The sequence below is a fragment of the Monodon monoceros genome, unplaced genomic scaffold (genome assembly GCF_005190385.1).
Source record: "Monodon monoceros isolate NGI ecotype Baffin Bay Population unplaced genomic scaffold, NGI_Narwhal_1 Super_Scaffold_2, whole genome shotgun sequence".
Classification (NCBI taxonomy): Eukaryota; Metazoa; Chordata; class Mammalia; order Artiodactyla; family Monodontidae; genus Monodon; species Monodon monoceros.
This window is the reverse complement of record NW_021703776.1, coordinates 31,722,639-31,748,212: the sequence shown is the minus strand read 5'-3', so window position 1 is coordinate 31,748,212 and position 25,574 is coordinate 31,722,639. Positions and strand designations below refer to the sequence as shown.

The 25,574-nt window shown below is 35.7% G+C and overlaps 1 protein-coding gene across 3 annotated transcripts in view; it reads left to right on the top strand.

Moving 5' to 3' along the window:
* Positions 1 to 21,452, top strand: part of SP4 (Sp4 transcription factor) — a 71,153-nt gene extending 49,701 nt beyond the window's left edge. The window contains exons 6-7 of one of the 3 annotated variants that reach the window (XR_003795272.1): positions 10,546 to 10,740; positions 18,230 to 18,255. Coding sequence is in view for 2 of the 3 variants with exons in the window: in XM_029233846.1 (XP_029089679.1) it covers positions 18,230 to 18,477 (248 nt within the window). In the remaining variant the exon portion in view is untranslated. Of the gene's footprint in view, positions 1 to 10,545; positions 11,121 to 18,229 lie in introns of those variants that run through there. The other 2 variants (XM_029233846.1, XM_029233848.1) reach the window with 2 other exon arrangements.
* The last annotated feature ends 4,122 nt before the right edge of the window (positions 21,453 to 25,574 follow it).

Genomic DNA, 25,574 nt, shown 5'->3' with positions numbered 1-25,574 from the left:
TAATGCCACCTCACCTTTCATATTGGCAAATGTGTTGTGATTAAAAATTAAGCCCACCGTGAGCCATGGCCGCTGAGCCTGCGCGTCCGGAGCCTGTGCTCCGCAACGGGAGGGGCCACAACAGTGAGAGGCCCGTGTACCGCAAAGAAAAAAAAAAGCTGCAGCCTCTCTATCACTGGGGCTGCCACCCTGTGGCCATCTCAGTGCGTCAGTCCTCCCTCCTGTGCCTCATCGTCCAAGGCCATCCTTCTTCAGGCAACTTTCCTGCCCACACGCTCTGCCCAGGACCTTTCCTGGAGACAACTTACTGGGATGGGACAGGAAGACAGTATAGTAAACTGTCCAGAGGTAAGCCCTAGAGTAACCACTAAGAAAATAGAAAAAAAAAATACAGTTAAAAAAAATAAATTAAGCCCATAACAATATTGATGTCTGTTTTAGAAAAATACTGTGCTGTTTATGTCAGTATGAGTGGATGCAGTATTTCTGCCCTGGGCAGATTAGGGAAGCCAAGAAAATTTGGAACCTCTCACATTGTGATTTCATCATTTTGTTTGAGAAGCGATGAGTTTCTAAAGTTCCTTTCTGTTGCACATTCATACTCATACAGATAACACAAGGCAGATTTACTGAAGGACTTATATAAACTACTTCAAAAGATTAATGACTTGGAAGCATAATTTCTTTCTTCTTTTTTTTTTTTTTTTTTTTTTTTTTTTTTTGTTTGCGGGCCTCTCACTGCTGTGGCCTCTCCCGTTGTGGAGCACAGGCTCCGGACGCGCAGGCTCAGCGGCCATGGCTCACGGGCCCAGCCGCTCCGCGGCATGTGGGATCCTCCCGGACCTGGGCACGAACCCACGTCCCCTGCATCGGCAGGCGGAATCTCAACCACTGCGCCACCAGGGAAGCCCTCTTTCTTCTTTTTAAATGACCCACACCATTATTGTCTTCTAATAACCTGAATAATTCAGAATTTAATATACTTGCAGCTAACTTTCAGTGTTTCAGACATCTTGAATACATCATACACGAAATTGTTTATTTAAACATGTTATTTTAAAGTGTTTGGCTTAACATCAGATACCTTTTACTTTTAAAGAAGTAGTACAAGTAACTTTCATTCTAAGTGTTTATTAAAGTTGTTGAAAAGAAAATGAAACAAGTCTTTTGAAATAAATAAGTATTGATTCAGCATTTAATATGTTAAGTTGAAAGCCTTGGCCATTCATGGCAGTAACTGTGTTTTCTTTAATGCCCAACCACTGCACTAAGTAGAAATTCAGTCATCATCCTACTGTCAGTGGACAAATGAGTTATTTTTATTCACTGTTGAAAATAGTGCAGATTTTTTTTTTTTGCTTTTTGTAAAATTAAAATTTTTTTTCAAAAGATACATGGATATGGTATTTAAAAACAAATCATGTAGAAGAGCTTGGATTGTTAAGCAGACTCTTTGGTCCACCCCGCCTGCTCCCTGGAGAAAATCATGTTGAATCCTTTAACTATTTTTACATTTTTATTCATCCTGTGACGGCTGTGCATACCTGTATAATATGCTTACACTGTTATTTATTGATACAGCAATATTAGACACTGACTATTCTTGCATTAAGAGTTAAGAATTTACCTCACAGATGGCCAGTAGGCACATGAAAAGCTGCTCAGTGTTGCTAATCATCAGGGAAATGCAAATCAAACCCACCTGTGAGAATGGCGATCATCAAAAAGAATACAAATAAAAAATGTTGGTGAGGATGCGGAGAAAAGGGAACCCTTGTACACTCTTGGTGGAACTGTAAATTGGTGCAGCTGCTCTGGAAGACAACATGGAGGTTTCTCAAAAAACTAGAAATAGAACTACCATATGACCAAGTAATTCCACTCCTGGATATGTGTTCGAAAAAAACCCCAAAAGACTAATTTGAAAAGATACACACAGCCTAATGTTCATAGCAGCATGATTTACAGTTGCCTAGATGTGGAAGCAACCTAAGTGTCGATCAATACATGAAGTGAAATAAGTCAGATAGAGAAAGACAAATGCTGTATGATATCACTTATATGTGGAATCTAAAATATGCAACAAACTAGTGACTATAATTTTTTAAAAGCAGACTCACAGATACAGAGAACGAACTAGTGGTTACCAGTAAGGAAAGGGAAGGGGGTAGGTACAATTTAGGGGTAGGGGATTAAGAGGTACAAACTATTAGGTATAAAATAAGCTACAGGGATATATTGTACAACATGAGGAATATAGCCAATATTTTATAACTATAAATGAAGTATAACCTTAAAAATTGTGAATCAGTATATTGTACACCTGTAACTTATTCAGTATTATACATCAACATACTTCAAATTAAAAAAATGAACACTCAGTTGTAAACTGACAGACATCAGTACTCCCCCCAAAATAATTTACCTGACTTTACACCATCAATGACGTTGCATTTTTTCTTTAACTGTGTGCAGGCCAAATGTGTCATGACTCACCACTCTGTGATACCGTATTACCATGTCTGTCCTTCAGTTTCCATCCCTTTCACCTTTTAACTTCTCTCACCTAAACTTTTACTGTCTCTTCTCTTTCTCTTGATGTTACAATGCTTACATTTTCTTTAATAACCACTGCCTCCGTGTTTTTATAGCTTAGTTTTTAAAGTTGAAAATTAGTAAATAAATAATAATTACATTATGTAATGGACTGTGATTACCTGTCCTTTCCTGTGTAGTTTTTGTTTTTTTTTTTTTCCTGAAGTTTCAAATTGCCTTCTTCCCCTTCGCATTGGTTAACTTTATTACCTCCTTTTGTTATTTTAACTTTTCAAGAAAAGTATCAACTCCATCAGGTTTCTCCTTATTCCTGGAGGACTCCAACTTTCCTTTCAAACACTGATTCCTGTCTAGGGCTGCTGCACAACTGTAATCCTGAGACTTTTCTTCCCTGCTCTAATGGTTTGGATCCAGTGTTCTCCAGATCTCACATCTTCAGCTTTCTCAGTTTATTCCCTTGGTTTCTGGAAAACATTATGAAATGCTTCCTAAAAAAGGCATACAGAAGTAAATTTGTTTGAACATGCCTTTATTTTACTTTTCCACTTCATTGATAATTTGGCTAATACAGAGTTCTAGGTTGAAAATTATATTCACTTAAAACATCAATGGCACTGCTCTGTTGTCTTCTTGCATCTGTTTTACTAATAAGAAGTTCATTGTTCTCTTCTCATATTTTTTTGTAGGTGACCTAATTTTACCCCTTCAGCTTTAAGGAACTTATTTATTTTATTTATTTATAACTTTTTTATTTTGAAGTAACTTTATACTTACAGAGGAGTTGCAAAGATAATATAGAGAGTTCTCAAATACCCTTCACCCAGCTTCCTCTATAACTGATGTCTTCCATAGCACAATGTTAAGAAATTAACATTGGTACAATACTATCAGTTAAGGCTTCCCTACAAATATACTTTTTCTATTCCAAGATTCAGTCCAGAGTACCACATTGCATTTATTTGTCATGACTCTTTAGTCTCCTGCAGTCTATGAAATGTCCTCATTTTTTTTCCTGGTCTTTTCATACCTTGACACTTAAAGGTTAAGCATCTTGTAGAATATTCCTCAATTTGGGTTTGTCTGATATTTTCTCATGATTACATGGAGGTTATGAATTATTGCTGGGAAGAATATCACAGACATTTTTGTCCTTCTAATCGCATCATATCAGGGAGTACATGATGTCAATATGTCTTATTATTGGTGATGTTAACCTTGATGAATTAGTTAAGATACTGTTTGCCAGGTATCTCCACTGTGAAGTTTTTCTTTTTTCCTTTCCATATTTTGTTTATTAGAAGCAAGTGACTAAGTCCATTCAATATTCAAGAGGAAGTGAATTAAGCTCCACCTCCTAGAGGGAGGAGTATCAAAGAATCTGTGGACTTAAATGAATACAACCACAGTAATTAGTAAATATTTTAGAGGAGATTTTTTGAGTCTGCACAAATGTCCTCTTTCTCTTCAAAGAAAATACTATTTTCACTTTTAGCATTCCTCATTGTATCCTTTCTTTTTTCCTGAATATCCATAATTATAATGGGTATTTTAATATATTTTCTGAGGAAAGAAAAACCACAATATTTGTTAGCATACGAAAGCTGAGGAAAGAGTTGATAAAATCTCTCTCTGAAACAACTACAGAATCATTTCTTTCACCAAAACATGAACAGACTTTTAATCATGTACAATCAAACATAACTGAAAACAAAGAGGGATTATATTCAGCTACAAGTAACAGAAAGCACCCATACTTTTCCTGATATGAGGAAGGGGCTTATTCTCACATAGAAGGAGTGGGTCAAGGCAGCCACTGCACAGTGCAGCAAACTCTCATGTCCTTGTTTATCGCTGCACCATTGCGAATGTATGGTGAATCAGGAAAACATACTCACTAACAATGTTAACAGCATAAGGTGTTTCCTACACAAATTAGACATGATGAAGCTGTAAATCTACAGAAGGGTAATCTGACAATATTCCCAACCATGAAATTCTGAATTATTTTCCAACTGGACACAGGATGCCTCACAGAAAAATTCAAACTCTGACAGATTTTTATGTAGAATTGTGAAGACATCAGAGGAAAACTACACTTCTGATAATAGGAATCAAACAGTTGTTGGTGGTTTTGAAGATACTCTTGAATACAAAGACCCAGAATCTGGAAAATAGGATGAAAGGTGGTGTCCTCAAACCTCCTATGTATCTGTCTCTCTCCCAGCGTGGTGGCTCCAAAATCTGAAGTATGCCTTCTCATCTGCCTTTAAATTGCACACAGGTGACGCTATTGGTGAATTCTAACATGGAACCACAAAGGGGATAGATTCTGGAAAATCTAGGTCCTAATATTACTCACAGGCAGGATATCTCCAACGCTAGATTTTTTGTCCTATCACAAGTCTCTCTTCTTCAAAGCCTATTCACCAAATACCAGTCAGAAGGAATGAAGAAGCAAATGGAAAAACATAATTTACATGAATGTACACCCTTTGACAACCTGGCCATACAGAAAAAATTATTCCAAGTATTTAATAGTAGAGAAAATGGAAAAAGGCTCCTATACTCACCACTCCCCAAAAAAGATCTTTAAGTAATAAAGGTACAGTATATATAATAGATTAAGGATATTCTAGAACTGCCAACCAAGGCCAGTAGGAAAATCCCAACAAATACCAAGCCTAATTGCATATTAGAACTACACTTTATGGGGATATACGCATATATACAGCAGATTCACTTTGTCACGAAGCAGAAACCAACACACCACTGCAAAGCAACCGCAGTCCAACAAAGATGTCCAAAAAAAAAAAATACACTTCAATCACCCATAGGTCCAACAGACTTAAAAATGGAAAGAGAAAATATCATCATCTGATTAAAGGAAAAATTGCTACCTTTTAACCTTATGAACTATTATTAAAAGATGACTTCTAGAATTACATCACCTAAATATTCATTTTTGAAGGTAACTAGTACAAATCCAATGTCAAGAAAGACACTTTCATAAAGATCCTTAGTAAACACACATATTTATAAATTTTTATAACAAGTCTTTTATATTGAAGATTTTCTAAAACATTATTCTTGGATTACTTTCCAACAAGTTACCTCATGTTACTGACATTTATGTTGTTTCTCATGAGAGTTTTCACATATAAGTATGTGGGCCCACTGAAGTCTTTCCTAGGCTCTATAAAAACTAGATTTATTATCTAGTGAACCCTTTCATGCTTTTGCAAAGTAGAGAGATCAGAGAAGGTTTTCCCACATTCTTTATATTTACGTGGTTTCTCTGTAGTATGCATGTGTCTCTGAATGCCTAAGACAAATGTAGGCTTTCCCACATTCCTACATTCATAAGGCTGCTCTCCAGCGTGAATTCCTTCATGCACTTGAACATAAGTGGAAGCAAAAGTTTTCCCACATATTGTACAGTCATAGGTTTTTTCTAGTATGAGTTCTTTCATGTTTTTGAAGAGAACTGGAAAAACGAAATGCTTTAGAACATATTTTACACACACACAGTTTCTTGCCAGTGTGAGTCCTTTCACGTGTTTGAAGAAAACTGGGAATAATAAATGCTTTCCCACTTCTACACATTTATATGGTTTCTCTCCAGTGTGCAGGCTCATGTGTCTTTGAATGCCTGAGAGAGAAAAATGTAGGCTTTTCCACATTCCTTACATTTATAGGGTCTCTCTCCAGTGTGAATTATTTTCATGCACTTGAACATAAGTGGAACTGAAGGTTTTCCCACATATTTTACATTCATAGGGTTTTTCTCCAGTATGGTTTTTTTCATGTTTTCGAAGCTATCTGGGAATACTAAATACTTTATAACGTGTTTTACACACATACAGTTTCTCTCTAGTGTGAGTTCTTTCATGTATGTGAAGAGAACTGGGATATTGAATGCTTTCCCACATTCTTCACATTTATATGGTTTCTCTCCAGTGTGCAGTCTCTTGTGCCTTCAAATGCCTGAGGGACAAACGAAGGCTTTCCCACATTCCTGACATTGATAGGGTTTCTGTCCAGTGTGAGCTCTTTCATGCACTTGAACGTAAGTGGAAGCGAAGGATTTCCCACATACTTTACATTCATAGGGTTTTTCTCCAGTATGGGTTCTTTGATGTTCTTGAAGCTATCTGGGAATACTAAATGCTTTACAATATGTTTTATACACATATGGTTTCTCTCCACTGTGACTCGTTTCATGTATTTGAAGAGAACTGGGGTTAATGAATGCTTCCTCACATTCCTTACATTCATAGGGTTTTTCTCCGGTGTGATCTCTTTCGTGTTTTTGGAAACCTTTTGAGAACGTAAACCTTTATGCCATTGCTTATATTCATAGGGCTACTCTCCAGAGTGAACTCTTTCATGTGTTTGGAAACCTTGATGAATGATTACTGAAACTTTTTCCACATTACTGGAATTCATACAGTTTCTCTCCTGTGTAAGTTCTTGTGTGAGTGCCTCTGTAAGGAACTGTAATATTTGTAAACTTTCCCACTTTCCTTACATTTATATGTATTATACAGCCCTGATCATATTTTTTTAAAATCTTGAGGTTTGTGTTCAGTGTGACATTTCATGTGTCTATTAAGAGATGAATGATGCATGAAGACTTTTCCACATACACTGCATTCACATGGTTTTAATCCAGGAGTTTTCTTGTTCTGGTCGAGAGGTGGAGTAAGGTTGAAGTTTCTTCCACGTGGACTACTGTCTTTACGCTCAGAGAATCTCACTGTCATATGATTTCTTGGTTTTCCCCCCTGGTTTTTGTACTGCTCTTCAATGTCATCACCATCCCATTTTGTTCCTGCTGAGGCCAGCTTCCTGAAGGTTTCCTGCATCACATCTCTGTAGAGTTTCTTCTGTGTAGGATTCAGTAGAGCCCACTCCTCCAGGATGAAGTTCACAGCCACATCCTTAAAGGTCACTGAGTCCATATCCAGCTTTTTGGGGTCTCCCCGAGTCCCTCCTACACGTCCCACGACGAGTGCAGACACGACTGGGACAGTTAAGGGTGGGGGACGCCTGATATCGTCTGTGGGATGTCAGAGTCCGTGGGGTGTTGGAGTCCGTGGCGACTTTCTTGCTGGTGTGGTGCATCGCCCCACCCACCTGTATCTTGCCTGCAGATACAATGTGATGTTCTGTGTGATGTTACTGTGATGTACTAAAGGTCATTTTCTATTTCCCTCACGTTTGTACAATTTTTAATTGTGACTCTTATATAAGGAAGACCTATCTATACTTTCTTCCCCAATTATTTGTTTATTCAGACATTTATTTTTACCACTATGGTACGGATTCATGAGTATTTATTTATAGAGTTATGATCCAATCCCATCGTTACATGCAAATCTCGGATATGCCAGGTTCGGTTCCAGACCACCTCGATGAAGTGTGAATATCTCAGTAAAGCCAGTCACACGAATTTTTTGGTTTCCCAGTGCATGTAAAAGTTAGGTTTACACTATACTGTAGTCTGTTAAGTGTACAGTAGCATTACATCTAAAAAAATAATACATATACCTTAATTAAAAAATACTTTATTGAGCTTCCCTGGTGGCGCAGTGGTTGAGAGTCTGCCTGCCGATGCAGGGGACACGGGTTCCAGCCCTAGTCCAGGAAGATCCCACATGCCGCGGAGCAAGTAAGCCCCTGCGCCACAGGTACTGAGCCTGCGCTCTAGAGCCCGCGAGCCACAACTGCTGAGCCTGTGCTCTAGAGCCCGTGAGCCACAACTACTGAGCCCACGTGCCACAACCACTGAAGTCTACACACCTAGAGCCTGTGCTTCGCAACAAGAGAAGCCACTGCAATGAGAAGCCAGCGCACCCAACGAAGAGTAGCCCCTGCTCAACGCAACTAAAGAAAGCCCGCGTGCAGCAACGAAGGCCCAACGTGACCAAAATAAATAAATAAATAAATTTATTTTTTAAAATGTCCAGGATACAATCCAAAATTACTCAACATACTCTGTATCTGACCATGATACAAGATAATCCACAAGTTAGAATTATTAGACAAAGACTTTAAAGCAGATATTATAACCATCATCCATGGAGTAAAGGTAAGCATGCTTACAATAAAAGGAAAGGCAGAAGTTCTCAGCAACAAAATGTGGCAGAGTTGGACAGCCACATGCAAAAAAGAAACTTTGACCTGCATACCTCATATGTTTTATAAAAACTAACTCAAAATCACTCAGACCTAAATCTAAACCTAAAACTGTAAAACCTTTTAAATATAGGATAAAATCTTTGTGGCCTGAGGTTAGACCAAGGTTTTTAATACAACATCAGAAGTACAATCCATAAAAGAAAAATTGATAAACTGGATTTCATAAAAACTAAAAACTTTTGCTCTGTGAAAAATTCTGAAAACACCAGACACAGACTGGAAGAAAACATTTGAAAATCATACATCTGACAATGTACTTTTATCTAGAATATATAAAGAATTCTCAAACCTCAACAGTATGTGAACAACAGTACACTTTTTAAAAATTGGCAAAGGATCTGGGCACTTTACTAAACATTATACATGTGGCAAATAAGCACATGAAAAGATGTTCAACATCGTCTTTTATTTGGGGGAATGCAAATTAGTACCGCAACAAGACACCTGTATACACCTATTAGAGTGGCTAAAATAAAAAACAAGGACACCAAAACCCTGACAATTAGAAGTACCGGGGAGATTGCAGAGCAACTGGAACTTCCTTGCTGGTGGGAATGCAAAATGACACAGCACCTTTGGAAAACATTTTGGAATTTTGTTATAAAAGTTAAACATACACTTAATATGACCTTGCATCCACTCCCAAGTATTCACCCCACCTTTGAATATATATGGCAGATTTACTTATAATCACCCAAACTGGAAACACCCCAACTGTCCTTCAGCTGGTGAATGGATGAAATATTGTGGTATATCCATACATTGGAGTACTCTTCCCCAACGTAGAGGAATGAATCATTAATACACACAACCACATGGATGAAATTCAGATGCATTATGCTAAGTGAAAGCATCCAGCATCAAAAGGCTACCTGTTGAATGATTCCATTTGTATGATGTAATAGAAAAATCAAAACTATACAAAAGGCGAACAGATCAGTGTTTCCTAGTGTGTGATGGAGGAGGGAGTTTGACTGAAGAGACATCATGAAGGAGGTTTTGGAAGTGACAGCAGTTCTTCTACATTTGAATTTTGGAGATAGCTACATGACTTAATGCATTTATCAAAACTCAGAACTATGTAGCAGAAAGAATGAATTTTACTGTATGTAAATTAATACATTTTCAGAAGTGTGAGACAACTCTTATCTTTGCGAAATTGCAGTCTAAAAAGGGAGAGAGATTTTCTAGTTTATTTTTATTTTAACAATCCAAAGAATTTCCTGCTCAGCCTCATGCATATACCTCAATGTCATGCAACATGTCTCTTTATCAAGAATGATAGGAGTTGGGCTTCCCTGGTGGCGCAGTGGTTGAGAGTCCACCTGCCGATGCAGGGGACACGGGTTCGTGCCCTGGTCTGGGAAGATCCCACATGTTGTGGAGCGGCTGGGCCTGTGAGCCATGGCCGCTGAGCCTGCGCGTCCGGAGCCTGTGCTCCACAACGGGAGAGGCCACAACAGTGAGAGGCCCGTGTAAGGCAAAAAAAAAAAAAAAAATGATAAGAGTTAGAGCCAGAGGGACTCCTGAAAATGATTTTGTGCAATTCCATCATTTTATAAATAAGGACTAATGAGAAGCTTAGTTCCTTGAGCAAAGTTGAGTTATTTAGTAATGGGGAAGAATGAGCCATGGAAGCAGTAAACAAATTCAGACAGGCAGTAACAGTAGTAGTTAACGTATCTGATCCCCTTCAGTGTGCTGGGTTTCTAAATGCTTTTTTAAAATCCATTTTCTCATTTTATCCTTTGAGCAGTAATATGAGGTAGGTATTTCTGTTATTCCCAGCTAAAAATGAAGAAACTGAGAATTGGAGAGAGAAGTTGCCTAAAATTATATGACTGGGAGGTGGAGCAGAGTCACCTGGACTAGAATCTAACTCATACAAGAAAGAAAGTATGATATGTCAGAACCTACAAGCAGTTCAGTGTTTGGGAACCATGATATTTGTGGCAATAGATAAAACAGAAAAGGTAGGCAGAGGTCAGTAGGATGTTATGTACTATTTGATTTTGTTTTTTTCTGCAGCCATAGGAAATGAGGAACCATTGAAAGTTTTCAGCAGATAATTAGATGGTCACCTTTTCATTTTAGACCATTTAGTATTTGTATGGAGGATAAATTTATAGGGAATAATTTTGAGACCAATCAGCAAAGACAGTAAGGACTTTTGGTAAGATACCAACTAAAACAGAAGTTGTAAGGTATATTTGGGACCAGTTTAAGAGATGTTTGTGTAATAAAATTGACAGGACTTGGTGATTAATTAGATGTGAGAAAAGAGATGAAAGGTACCAATGATGACTACTACCAGTTGAAATGGAGAATACAGGAAAGCGATAGGTATAATGTAGAATTGTCTATCTCCCTTCAATTCTGTCGATTTTGCTTCTTATGGTTTGGGTCTCTGTTGTTAGGTACATATATGTTTCTAATTGTTATATCTTCTTGGTGGAGTGACACTTTTATTATTATAAAGTATTCTTACTTGCCTCTAGTAGTAATTTTTATCTTATTGTTCTAGTATTAATATAGCCATTCTAACTCTATTTGCACAGTGTATCAGTTTTCTGTCCTTTTACTTTTAGCCTATTCATGTCTTTGAATTTAAAGTGAGCCTCTGCTAGAAAGCATATAGTTGTATCATGTTTTTTTCTTAATCCAGTCTGTCAATTTCTGCCTTTTGATTGGAGTGTGTAATACATTCATGTTTAATGCAATTACTGCTAAGGGCTTCTGCCATTTTGGTATTTGTTTTCTATTTGTCTTCATGTCTTTTATCTTTTTTGTTCCTGTGTTTCTCCATTATTGACATTTTGTGTTAAACAAATATTGCTCATGTGTTATTTTAATTACCTTGTAATTTCTTTTAATATATGTATGTATGTGTATGTATATATGTATGCATATATATATACACACACACATATATATATATATGTATGTATGTATGTTTTTTTAAGTTATTTTCTTAGTGGTTGCCTGCTTTGGGGATTGCAGTTCACATCTTAAAACAGTCTAGTCTGGATTAATACCAACTTTATTTCAATAGCATGCAAAAGCTTTTCTCCTACATAGCTCTGCCTCCACTTCTGCTGTTTTTTTCACTAATTACATCTTTGTATATTGTACCCATCAACACAGATTTGTAATTACTGTTTTATTCAGTTGTGTTTTAAACTAGATACAGGAAAAATGAGTAAAAAATGCATTTACACTGTCTTTTATATTTATCTATGTAGTTACTTTACCTGGTGTTCTTTATTTCTTCATGTGTATTCCAGTTATCATTTAGTGTCTTTTCATTTCAGCCTGAAGGACTCCCTTTAGTATTTCTTATAGGTGCAGATGTGCTAGTGATAGATTCCTTCAGTTTTTATTAATCTGGGAACATCTTAATTTATCCTTATTATTGAAAGATACTTTTTCTGTATATAGAATTCTTGATTGACAGGTTTTTTCCTTTTATCTCTTTGAATATATCATCCCGTTGCTTTCACACCTCCGTGATCTCTGATGAAAAAAATCAGCTTTTTTCTTAGTGATGATCCCTTGTAGATGATGAGTCACTTCTGTCTTGCTGCTTTCTAGATTCTGTCTTTGTTTTTCGCTTTAAACAGTTTGATTATTGTGTCTCAGTGTGAATTTCTTTTCACTTAACCTACTTGAAGTTAACTGAGCCTCTTCAATGTGTATATTAATGTTTTTCATCAAATTTGGGGAGTTTTCAGCCATCATTTCTTCAAATATTCTTTCTTTTAAAAACCTAGGACCAATAAATCTCTCCCTCTTTGCTGAGAGGCTTTGTGTGCATGTTGGGGCCCCCATCAACACTCAGCCAGACAGTTGACAATGCTACCATAGCCTTCACTTTCTGCTTTTGCAGAACCTCAAAGGATAGGCATAAGTGAGAGTTTGGTTCTTCTCAGCCCTTTCCTGAGTAGACTCACAGCCCTAAACATGTATGTGGCCTTCTAGATTCCAAGGAGTATGTCAGCTTTTTCTTTTAAGCTTTTTGTTTAGTCTGTTTATTGTTTGGCCCAAGTATTATTCATTGTTTTGGACATCCATGAAGTTAAAACACTTTCCTATAATTGTTTTAGACAAACACATGCCATTCTCTACTCTGGAAGAAGACTTTTTGCATTGGGTATTTCCAAGGAAGGTTAAATAGAAAAGCATTTTAAGTGGGGTCCTCCAAAGAAACAATGATGATTCTTTGGGAAAGAAGTTTTGAAAGGGCTCCAGCTCTGTTCTGTTCCCTCTGGTGACTACCAGGCTGCTGGGGAGTAGAAAGTGGAACTAGGCAAGTTAAAACACCACAAAACTTGCTCTTCTTACCAAGATTCAGACATTTTCTTTATTAAACACTCCCTGAGTTACTGGAACCCTTGATTAATTTCCAGAGCCTGAAAGGGTTTGATTGTTTTTTCCCAGTTTCTGATTCCTTTCACAGAGGAGTGGATTTTTGGAGATCACCATGTTTACTGACATTACCTCCTTCATAGTTTGGGGGACTTTTCCCCTTTATTTCTGAGAATTATAAGGATTGGAAAGTTAATGAGTTCTGTTTGCGACATGTTGAATGATGCTTTCTGTGGCACATCTTGGAGATGTTAAATTCATAGTTTAGGAATCTGGATCTTGATGTACCTATCCGTTTATAGATGATAGTTAAAACCATTAGAGTAGATAAGATTGCCTTTTTAAAAAATGTTTAGGGCTTCCCTGGTGGCACAGTGGTTGAGAGTCCGCCTGCCGATGCAGGGGACATGGGTTTGTGCCCTGGTCCGGGAAGATCCCACATGCCACGGAGCGTCTGGGCCCGTGAGCCAGGGCCGCTGAGCCTGCGCGTCTGGAGCCTGTGCTCCACAACAGGAGAGGCCATAAGAGTGAGAGGCCCGCGTACCGCAAAAAAAAAAAAAACCAAAAAACAAACAAACAAAAGTGTTTATAATGAAATGACCAAAGGGCTTCTATATTTGAGTAGATAATTGCTGAAGGAAGAAGTGAAAAATTACTCATGATGCACATTTGATATCTACAAATTTATGGTCTCAAATCTCATCCAGTCTATCAATCTTATTCTTTTTTTCAGCTTCCTCATTACCTTAGCAATTACCTAAACCTCCTTAAGTCTTCTTAATTCCCTTGTCACTCCCAGTTAACTTCCCCTTACTCTGTCTTCTACTTCAAGAAAATTTGAGCCATATAACTTCTCTCAAATTATCATTCCTCCCCCTTTTAATTTGCTTTTATCCACAGGTAATGATAGAGGAGAATTGAGTGCACTTATGAAAAGATTCATTTAGATATTCTAGGCTGAGTAGGTAAGGGAGAGTGTCCAGGAGGGACTGATAGGTCCCTCCTGATAGACATTGGAGGAATCCAGGGACTACAGGTTTCTCAGTTTGAATAATGAGGTTTTTTAGAACAAATCAAAATATGATTTCTGTAGAGTGAGTTATATATAAAAGTCTGGTAAGAAATTGTATATATGCTACAAATGGACGTTTAGTTGAAAGTTATTCATTGAGCAAAGGGTGTGTTTTTTACTTAGCTGTAACAAATGCCAGACATTTAAAAATGTCCCTGTAGTGGGTTGAATTGTGCCTCCCAGAAAGATATGTTTAAGTCCTAATCCCCAGTATCTGTGAATGTGACCTTCTTGGGAAATAGTTATTTGCAGATGAGATGAATTAAGATAAAGTCATACTATGCCTAGTGTCTAGGATTTAGGACCTAGTGCACCCTAAATCCAATGACTGGCATCCATGTAAGGAAGGGAGAAGACACAGAGACACAGGGGAAAAGGCCATGTGAAGACAGAGGCAAAGATTGGAGAGCTGCACCTACAAGCCGATGAATGCCAAGGATTGCCAGAAGTCACCAGCAGCTAGGATGAGGCAAGGGAGTATTCTTCTCTAGAGCCTTTGATGGGCGCATTGCGCTACTGACACCTTGATTTGGGGCATCTAGCTCCATAACTGTGAGAGAGAGAATATCTATTGTTTTTAAGCCACCCCGTTTGTGATTTTTTGTTTTTGCTTTTTTATAGTAGCCCTTGGAAACTAATATAGCCCCTCAGTTCACTCCTGAAATTATTTTAATTGATAAATATGCAGGTATGTTATCAAATGACAAACTTAGAAATAACATCAGTAATCCATAAAGTATGTTTTATATATTACATTAGCTTAAGTTTGAGGGTAACACTTTGAAAATGAGATTGTAGGCAGAACTATGGCAGCTAGATAATTGGCTCTTGATGGGTACCTCAAATACATAAAGCTTAAAAGATCTGATTTAGTTCCATTTATCCTTTCAAGTCTATGATTCCATTTGAAAATCTCAGCAAATTTTTTTTCTGAGAGAAATTACTGTTAACATCATGTTAGGAAATAATCTACATAATTTCTAAATATGAATCTTCTACCTAAATCCTTTTAAAATACTACCATATTTTAATAGTTGTGTAATACAGCTTGACATTTTATTAATAATATAGGTGAAATAAGCAATTTTTTCCCTATATTCAGTGTATTAAACCAAAATCATTTTGCTTACATCCTTGAGATATTCTTAGAGAAATAAAATTTGGAATTTCTTCTTGATATGCTTTTGATACTTGTGATGCAGATATTTCACAGATCTTGATCCATGTAACAGATCAACTGTAATTTTTTTTTAATTAGGCTTTACCTTTTTCAAGACTATCTTATATAACTATCAGTTCTCTATTGCTCCTACAGCAAACTACCACAAATTTAACAGCTTAAAATAACACACATTTTTATATCACTGTTTGTTTAAGTCTGAAGTCCTAGTAGGCTCAGCCGGGGTCCTCTGCTTAGCCTCTCACAAAGGTGAGATCAGGGTGTTGGCTGGGCTGTGTTCCCGCCCGAAGGCTCTGGGAGAGCATCTGCTTCCAGACTTAACGCTATCAGCCAGATTCAGCGTTTGCTGTTGTAGGGCGTAGGTCCCTGTGTTCTTGCTGCCTGTCAGCAGGTGGGCAGTGGGGCTGGCATTTGCTCCTGGAGGTGACCCACGTTCCTTCTCACACTTTCCACGTGGCACCCCTCCAGCAACAGCAGGTCAAGTTCCTCTCACACTTCTGATTTCTCTGATTTTTCTTGCTGCGTCTCTCTGATTCCAGCTGAAGAAAGCAGTCTCCTTTTAAGAACTTATGTGATTAGATTGGGCCCACGCAGATAATTCAGAACACTCTCCCTTTGTTAACCTTTATAAACTTAGTTACATCCCTTTTGCCATGTAATAAAACATATTCACAAGTTCCAGGGATTAGGGCACAGACATCTTTGTGGGGGATTGGGGCATTTTGCCCACCGTAAGTAACTAATATCAACAGTTTTGATAATTAGTTGCATTAATTATAAAAAGTATTAACCCTACTAAAAATAATTATAAAAATAATTAAAATAATTATAAATACAAAAAAGATATTATAGTGTATTTAGTTAGTATAAGAACCCTGTACCTCGCTGTATCCATATATTATAAAGTATAATGATAATGTTTGCTAAGAGGTAAGAAATTCAGAAATTGTCTTACACCATAGAAAACACACTTCTTTGTGGAAAAGGTTAATAAACTGAAACGTCATTCCCCTAATGATAGTTGAATTGTACAACATAATTTACTTATTTTGAGATTTTATCCAACTTTCATTGCTTGAAATTAATTGGATACCCACACCTCTTAGGAGTAGACTAGAAAGTCCACACACAAACCATGTCCCCATCATTTCTCATTTATCTTACAGTTTGCTGCTGAGTAGGTGGGGACTTGAATTTCTTTCTCATTTGGTACCAGTAGCTCCATGTGGTTACAAATGACTCTCTCAAGATAACGGAAGCTTCTTAAAATCAGAGACTCTGACTTGTTCAGATTTGTATCACCAGTGCCTGGCACATTACAGATGTTCCACAAATATTTGTTGAAAAATGACTGAGCTCATGAATATCACAGCTAACAAATGTTTATTAAACAGCCAGTGTGTACAAGTTGATCACCCACTGATTCAGTGTTTACTGAATGATCTCGTGCCTTCAAGCCGTCACTACCTGATTTCTTTCTGATTATTCTTGGCCACTGTTGCTGTAAAAGAACAGAGGTCTCTACTACAGGTGATTTAGTACAAAAAGCCTGAACTAGAAACCAGATGCCTTGAATTCTGCTCTGATATTAATAAATTGTATGTTTCCCAAGCAAATTAATTAATTTCTGAGCCCCAACTTACTCATCTATAAAATGAAAATGTAAAATAAGATCCTTAAAATTTCTTCCAGCTTTTAAATTTTTACACTTAGAATTTTTCTTTTGAAGTAAAATGGGAAACTTGAAAGATAAAAGAGTTCAAGATTGATCCTAAACATAAACCCTCATTTAATTGTTTTTAGCCCTTGGCTGGCTGTTAGCATTCATAAGATGCAAGTCGTTTTACCTTAAACCTCAACTGCCTTTATTTTTAATGTCTTTAAGAATTTTGTCTCAACCATTTATTTATCCTTTCATTTAATTTTTCAAGACTGAAAGAGGAAGAAAATATCAATGAGATACCTCAAATGCAATTTTTTTAAATAAAACAAACATAAAGAATAGGGGATAATATCTGACATGGACACTATAGATTTTCTATTAGTAAGTCAAAAGCAGGGCCAGGTAAAAGAAGCCAGCTGAATTGAATTTTCTTATTATCCAAGTTCTACTATCAGACTGGGAAAAAATATTGCTTCTTTCCCTTAAGTAACAATTTTAAGGGAAGGACTAAAGCTAATAGTTTATCCATTATGAACGTGACGATATACCAGTTAACCAAATTTTTATGTGCCCCACCCATTATACGCAAAATGAAAGGACTTTTTTCTGAAATACAGAAGTAGTTAGTTCCAGTAGAACTATCTTATAACTTAGAGAGAGAATATATAAGGATCACTCCGTGTACCAGAACCTAATAGTCTTAATTCTGTGAGACCTAAAAATTCTGTTAAATTTGAAATGTAGTGTTTGCCCCACTCTTATTTTTGCCTTGTGAAGAAACTCAGTACACTACAAAATTATTAACTGATTTTATTTGAAGTAGTTCTAAGATATTTCCTGCCTCTAGGCATTATATTCAAAACCTAAACAATAGTTTTTAAGGAAGGGCGGATATGAGCCTTGAACATTATGTATTGTTATACCTGGAAGAGATTTTTGAGATCATCTGTTAGAAACCCTCTTATTTTGTAGATAAGGAAACTGAGGAAACAGCTTTTTATTTTCAGTTCTTAGCAGAATCATGACTTTAAAGTCATGTACTGCACTGTGTGTTCGATGGCATTTTAAAATAAAAACATGAAGTATTTTGCAACTACTCAAAAGTATAGTATGACCAGAAGAGAAATTATTTTAAATTATTATTTAATTTAGATAAAGTGAATTACTATTCATTTATTATTTTTCTGTTTAGGTGAAAAGAGATTTGAATGTCCGGAATGTTCTAAAAGATTTATGCGGAGTGATCATCTCTCCAAACATGTCAAAACGCACCAGAATAAGAAAGGTGGTGGGACAGCTCTTGCCATTGTTACCTCCGGAGAACTGGACTCATCTGTAACAGAGGTGCTTGGCTCCCCAAGAATTGTCACAGTTGCAGCCATTTCTCAAGATTCAAACCCAGCAACTCCCAATGTTTCAACCAACATGGAAGAATTCTGAAAAGTTATTTATAACAGAGACCTCTAGTGCTGCACTTAAGTTTACACACATTTGAAAATCTGGAAATGGGCTGGTCAGGTGAATTACAAAGTAGGAAATCATGTTTTCATTCTTGGCTTCTTTAAGTATTCCAAGATTTTGGGTCAGCACATGAAGTGTTGAATTTTTAAAAATATAAAAAGCAAACTGATGTACTGGAAACAGGTAGAAAAGTATTTCCTCCATATTATACGTTGTAGTTATTTGGAGATCTATCACATAATCTTTAAACTGAATCTTCCCCTCTCTTAACATCATGTGTTAACATGTTTAAAAAGACAGACCTCAGTAGTTTGTAGGCTGGACCTTAATTGGACTTGTTTTCTTTGAAAGTACTTTGTTATAAATTCAGTCAGTAATAATTTATGTGGATTTTTTTTTTTTGCAGTAGCACAGAAAACAAATAGTTAACTGATGATAGAGATAATACTTTATTTCCTTAGCTTGATTTTTGGAAAATCAACTGAAAATAGTTTTGGCCGTCTTTTCTAAATATTAGAAATTCTTCAACAGTTGAATTAGGTAAATTCCAAAAAAGTAATCTGAGAGGCATCTCAGATCTTTATTACCACTACATTGTAGTAGTGCGTATGCAGACAATCAGTGAAGTCCAAGTACTTTCTCCATATGGAGACACAAGAGGAACTTAGAGCTAAACCTTAGGTTAAATTTTAGATTGAAACCTTAGGAAAATACTGGGGGGAAAACAAAACTCATAATAGCTTCAGAAAAATAAAATGAGGCAGTTTAACTGGTGTAAGGTTTTGAAGTTAGGATTGATTATATTCCTAACCCTAGGTTGAACCACAAAGTTCATTTTAAATGTTTATATTGGAAATATTTGCATAGAGTTTAAATCGTTCTGTAGTTTCATATTCTGTAAATATGAATTATGTTGACAATGTGCAAAATTCTTTATGCTTTGACTTGGTAGCCAAAGAAAGAATTATCACACTTTTTTTAAGGCCAGCAGAAAATTATCTTTTAACTACATTACAATTTCTGTTTTCCTCTTTACTAAAAATTAGCGAATCCCATTTTATTTCTAGCACTGTGTTAGAGGCTGATTAAGAATTTATAACACAGTAATGTCTTTATGTTATGCCAGTAACTGAATTTTCCCTAAGAAGACAGCCTAACAAATATATAACAGATGTGATACTATGAAACAAAAATTATTTTTTGAAAATCAGAATAATTTCAGTCAATTAAGTGACTAAAGAAAAAATGTATTTCATTGTTTTTACAAGGGTCTTAATAGGAAAGATGGCCAAAAGTTTCATATAAAAAAAATTGGGAGTATACCAGTAGCTTAAATATTAGTAAGATATTTAATAGTTTAAAAATATATTTACAAAGAATTATAATGGAATTGGAATTGACCATTTGAAAACTAAAGTTTTTAACTGCTCGGTTTATTAACACCATTAGTTTGGGGACTGTTTGAATATAGGTGTATGTTTTCTTGTGCATTCCCTATTATTTCAGGAAAAGTACTACTCATGCGAATTCTCTTCCGAAATTGTGATGTTTCTTGTATTTTTGATGAAGGAGAAATACTGTAATGATCACTGTTTACACTATGTACACTTTAGGCCAGCCCTTTGTAGCGTTATATAAAACTGAAGGTCTTTTGTGCTTTCAGTTTGTATAAAAAAGCTTTGAGATTAAAGGAAAAAAAAATTTTTACACTGTGGTTATAAATTTCAAGTTTCTTAAAGCTTTTGTAGACTTGTAACAAAGTCTTTAAATTTTAGTTGGATTTTGTAAATTGTTTTGTATATTTTATTTAACGTACTCTTAACAACTGATGTATCTGGCTTTAAAACATCAGAATCAGTTTGTTGCTTTGTTTGGTACAGAGGAGCATTTGGTAGTATTAATTTTAATTTTATTATATAGGAGCTGAAACATCAAATATATATTTTATCTATCATTATGCTACACAATCAGTGCTATAAATTTTTTTATGCAAAGAAACTTTCGTAATGTTTGAATCATGTTTCCTCAGAGTGACACTTTTTGTTGTTGTTAATACCGAGTATGAGCTCTCTGCACCATTATTCCATGAACCAATTTTAATGCATACCTATGTATGCTCCTCAGAAATCGAAGTTATTTTTTAATCAACAATGAGGCCTATTATAAATTTAACAAACTGAATTTGGATAGCTTTATAGCATATAAAATATATTAATTTGTGTTAGCAGGTGCACATTTCACCACTGAAATTAGAAATCTTTTGACAGTCTGTTCTGCATACCATTCTGAATCCACTCTTCTGTCTTATAAGAATCGTAAATTTCAGTGTCCTTTATTTGACTCAGTGGGATGTAGCTGTTATAAGTAATAGGGCACAGATGTGCAGTAGAGTCTTGTTTAATGACATTTCACTGTTCATTCCCTTTGCCACTGTTATAAAACTTTTCTTTATTGTAATTATCAGTGCAAAGCTATGTATTTATCATGGTAGAACTCCAGTGTTAGAATAGTTTTTCTTACAGTATACTTTCTTTGGTTAGGTTTGTGTATGTGTTGCTGATTACATTAGAACTTGATGTTAAGTCATTATTTATCACACTCTCATGAGAGCAGTAATAAAAGTGTGTAATCTAGGAGAAAAAGTTAATTTGTCAAACTTAGATAAGCATGATGTTTAGGTCCTATTTTTCAATTTTATAACTGTTTTATTGCAACAATATTTGTATTTAAGTCTTCATTTTAATGCCTTGTGGTGTTTTTTTATGCATGTCACTAAGTTGTCATCCCACATAAATTGATGTGCAGCATAGGGTATTAAATCTACATAATGATTTTAAAACAGAAATAGTTGATGGTAAAATGTAAATGTTTTGCAAAAATTCCTTATAAAAAGTTTTGTAGTAACATTTCACTTGTAAATTTTTTTTTGTAAAAAAAAAAGAAAAAAAAAAAAAGATGAGTCCAGAAAAAAACCTGTTTCCCATATCCTAGAATTTAGACAATTATTCTGCCAGCAAAGCCTCTGGGGCTGTAATTGACATTTTTACAGTGCTGATTTGTATAAAATTTGTTTTTTGTGGATTTGGAAATAAAATCATGTACAAGTTGTTGCCTGCAATAACAATTGCAAGTAACCTATTAAAAATTCCCTTGAGTTTAACATGTTTCTTCATTTAATTATGTATGCTATAAAACAGCAATAAATTGTTTGAACTATCAACCTTTTTATAATGATGAACACTGGAAAGTAAATGCTTCTCACTAGAAAACATATTGGCAACTCTTCATAATTCCTGGTATTAAGATCTGGTCACCATTTCTCTGAACGTACCGCCAAAGAACACCAATTCAAATTTCATGTTAATTTGTAGCCATTGCTCTAGACATGTATGGAAATTAAAATTTGATTTAGGGACAATTTTTACTTAAATATTTTTAAACAGTAAATGTTAGGAAATTGTAGGAAGACCTAAAAACGAAAACTTAATTAAGATGTTATTTAAGCTTACAGAAACACTAAGAAGCAATGTATGCCATGTATATAGATGCCACAGTCTATAAGCAGAAGCTATTGTCTTTTCCTCTTGGGAGAGCCCTGCAAATCTCATGCAGAACCTTAATGGACATAATGAATACAATACTATAACAACTTTAGTTAACAGATTTCCAAACCCAGGACAGATTAGATACGGCCAAGTGAGGGGCAGGGGATGTTAGGCAGCAGCGAAGTACATTGATCTACTAACAGAAGGTGCCAAAAATTCTTTTTAAATCTGTAGCGACCAATAGTGTTTGGGTAGATCACGTTGTATAGTAAAACCCTAAGGTAAAGACATGGCTAGTGTAGTAATATGTGTTCATTAACAATTCCTGAATCAAGAAACAGTTAAATTTATTCTACTCTGCCAAACAAAACTAGTAAGGAATAAATTTTTCAAAAGATTTGTATCAAACTAAAAATGTAAACTTCAGTTATCTGAAAAATTCACATTTGGAAGCATCAGAATGATATTGTATAAAAGGGATAATGCAAGTAGTAAACTTTTTCTATATTTTTTTATTTTTTATGTGGTAGTACCAGTTTGATTCTTGGACTTCTAGGAACTTCATACTCGGAACCAGGAACCAGGCGCCAAGAGGGAGTCAAAGAAAATACCAAAAAAGTAATGCTTTTTACTTTATCATAGATTTTTTTTTTAACTGGATTATATTTGCTTTACACTGCTGTGTCAGTTTCTGCTGTACAGCAAAGTGAATCAGCTGTACATATATGTATTTCCCTTTTTTTTTGGATTTCCTTCCCATTTAGGTCACCACACAGCACCAAGTAGAGTTCCCTGTGCTATACAGTAGGTTTTCATTAGTTATCTGTTTTATACGTAATAGTGTATATATGTCAATCCCAATCTCCCAGTTCATCCCACCTCCTGCCCTTTGCCCTTGGTATCCATATGTTTGTTCTCTACATCTGTGTCTCTGTTAATGCTTTGCAAATAAGATGATCTTTACCATTTTTCCGGAGTCCACATATATGTGTTAATATACGAGATTTGTTTTTCTCTTTCTGACTTCACTCTGTATGACAGTCTAGGTCCATCAACATCTCTGCAAATGACACAATTTCGTTCCTTTTATGGCTGAGTAATATTCCATTGTATGTATGTACCACATCTTCTTTATCCATTCCTCTGTTGATGGACATTTAGGTTGCTTCCATGTCCTGGTTACTGTAAATAGTGCTGCAGTGAACATTGTGGGTGCATGTATCTTTTTGAATTATGGTTTTCTCTGGGTATATAACAAGTAGTGGGATTGCTGGGTCATATGGTAGTACTATTTTTAGTTTTTTAATGAACCTCTATACTGTTCTGCATAGTGGCTGTATGAATTTACATTCCCACAAACAGTGTAAGAGGGTTCCCTTTTCTCCACACCCTCTCCAGCATTTATTGTTTGTAGATTTTTTGAAGATTACCATTCTGACTAGTGTGAGGTGATACCTCATTATAGTTTTGATTTGCATTATTAGAAATAGTGATGGTGAGCATCTTTTCACTTGTTTGTTGGCCAACTATATGTCTTCTTTGGAGAAATGTCTATTTAGGTCTTCTGCCCATTTTTTGATTGGGTTGTTTGTTTTTTTGATACTGAGCTACATGAGCTGTTTGTATATTTTGGAGATTAATCCTTTGTCAGTTGCTTCATTTGCAAATATTTTCTCCCATTCTGAGGGTTGTCTTTTCATCTTGTTTACGGTTTCCTTTGCTGTGCAAAAGCTTTTAAGCTTCATTAGGTTCCACTCGTTTATTTTTGTTTTTATTTTCATTACTCTAGGAGGTGGGTCAAAAAAGACCTTGCTGCAGTTTATGTCAGAATATCATAGATTGTTGACATAAAAACACTGGTGTAATAAGTTAGGAAAGCTGAAGCAGTGCTCAGCACAACAGTACATATAATAAGGTATAGTTCACGATGCTGTTCATGATAAAGTCAAGATATCAAGAAAAAAAGATGGCATAGCTTGTTTATTTTTATTTAAAATTTCAGATGCTTAAAGAGTGCAGACTTCAGGTATGTACAAGAAATAAATACTTTATTCTTCAGTACAAGTGAATTACATATTACTGTATTTACTGCCCAAGCAATAATGTTTGATTCACACACAACCAACTTGTAATTTTGTAGCAGGATTTTTAAGGCATGTATTCCCTTCTCCTAAGAGTTGCTGATTAGTGTACGTCTTAGGCTGTGTTCTTCTTTGTAGCAGGTGGAAATGAAATAATTTATTTTTGGGTACCTGAGAGTGATTTCAAGTGCAAATAGTAAGAAAGAAATACAGAGCAAGGGAGGAAGGAAGATGGTACAAACCTTCGTTTTTGTCTTAAGGTAAATAGCTTGGCAACTGCTAGGACAATTTCTCCTGGAGGAAAATGTTCCAATTAATAGGGTTTCTAGATTACAGAATTTTAATAATCAAGTTTTCATGTATAAAAAGAAAGAAATCAGTATGCTATTTATAGTACTTTAGCCGAGAAAAGCAAGTTATGTATGCATATACATATATATAACAGCTCTTTACAATAAGGATTTGATTTAGCAAATGAGTTAGCAAATTACATATTTTGTATTAGACTGTACTGACATAAGATCTATTCTCTTTAAATAGAAAAGGTATTTTCCTGATAAATCATGCATCACTATGCTGCCCACAGTTAAGTACAGATACTCAAGCCTTAAGTACATTGTACATTCTCTTACGAAGTCAACCAGGAAAATTGGGTGATAGTCAAGCGGAATTTTCACATGAGCTTATGATATTTGAAATGTTCCATAAAAACAATATTTTTACCACAGTAAAATTTTTTTCAAGGAAACAGTAGGTGTGTTTCCAGTTAACAGTAATCCCTTTGCATAATTGTGGCACTGTTTAAAATTTTTGTTCAGTGGAAACGTAATCCACAGGGTTTTGTGTTTCCTATATGTATTTTAATAAAATTAAGTACATGTATATAGATAAAATATATGCTATGTGTAACATTTTAGCTATATATCACTATAACATTAGGATTGGATTAGGAAGTTCAAACTTCAGCATAAAACTATTTTGTTTTTAAAGCTGCTGAAAGAAAGACTGTAAGAAATACAGATAGGCCTAAAAATACACACATACCCTAAAATTCTGTATAAAAGATTTGTACTAGTAGTTTCCATAAAACTACATTTTTATCTAGCCCTTCTACTTCTGGAAATTAATTTGCTTCAGGACTTAATGATAGCGATGACTAATAGGCTTGTATTTTGAGTCTCCACTCATTGGACAAATACTGAGGGTCTATTTGGTACCAGGCACTAATCCATGTGTCAGACCAAGAAGAAGACAAAAAACCCTACCCCCTGCCCTCACAGAGTTCACACATAGATTTGAAAGTGGTAAGGGCAACGGGGACAAGTAGGCTAAACGTGAAGAGTGCTGGGGCTGCGATTGTAATTAGGGGGGTCAGGAAGCCTCCCTGAACTGATGTTTGAGTAAAACTGGAAGTGAGGAAGCAAACCTTGCCGATCAGTATCTGAGAGGA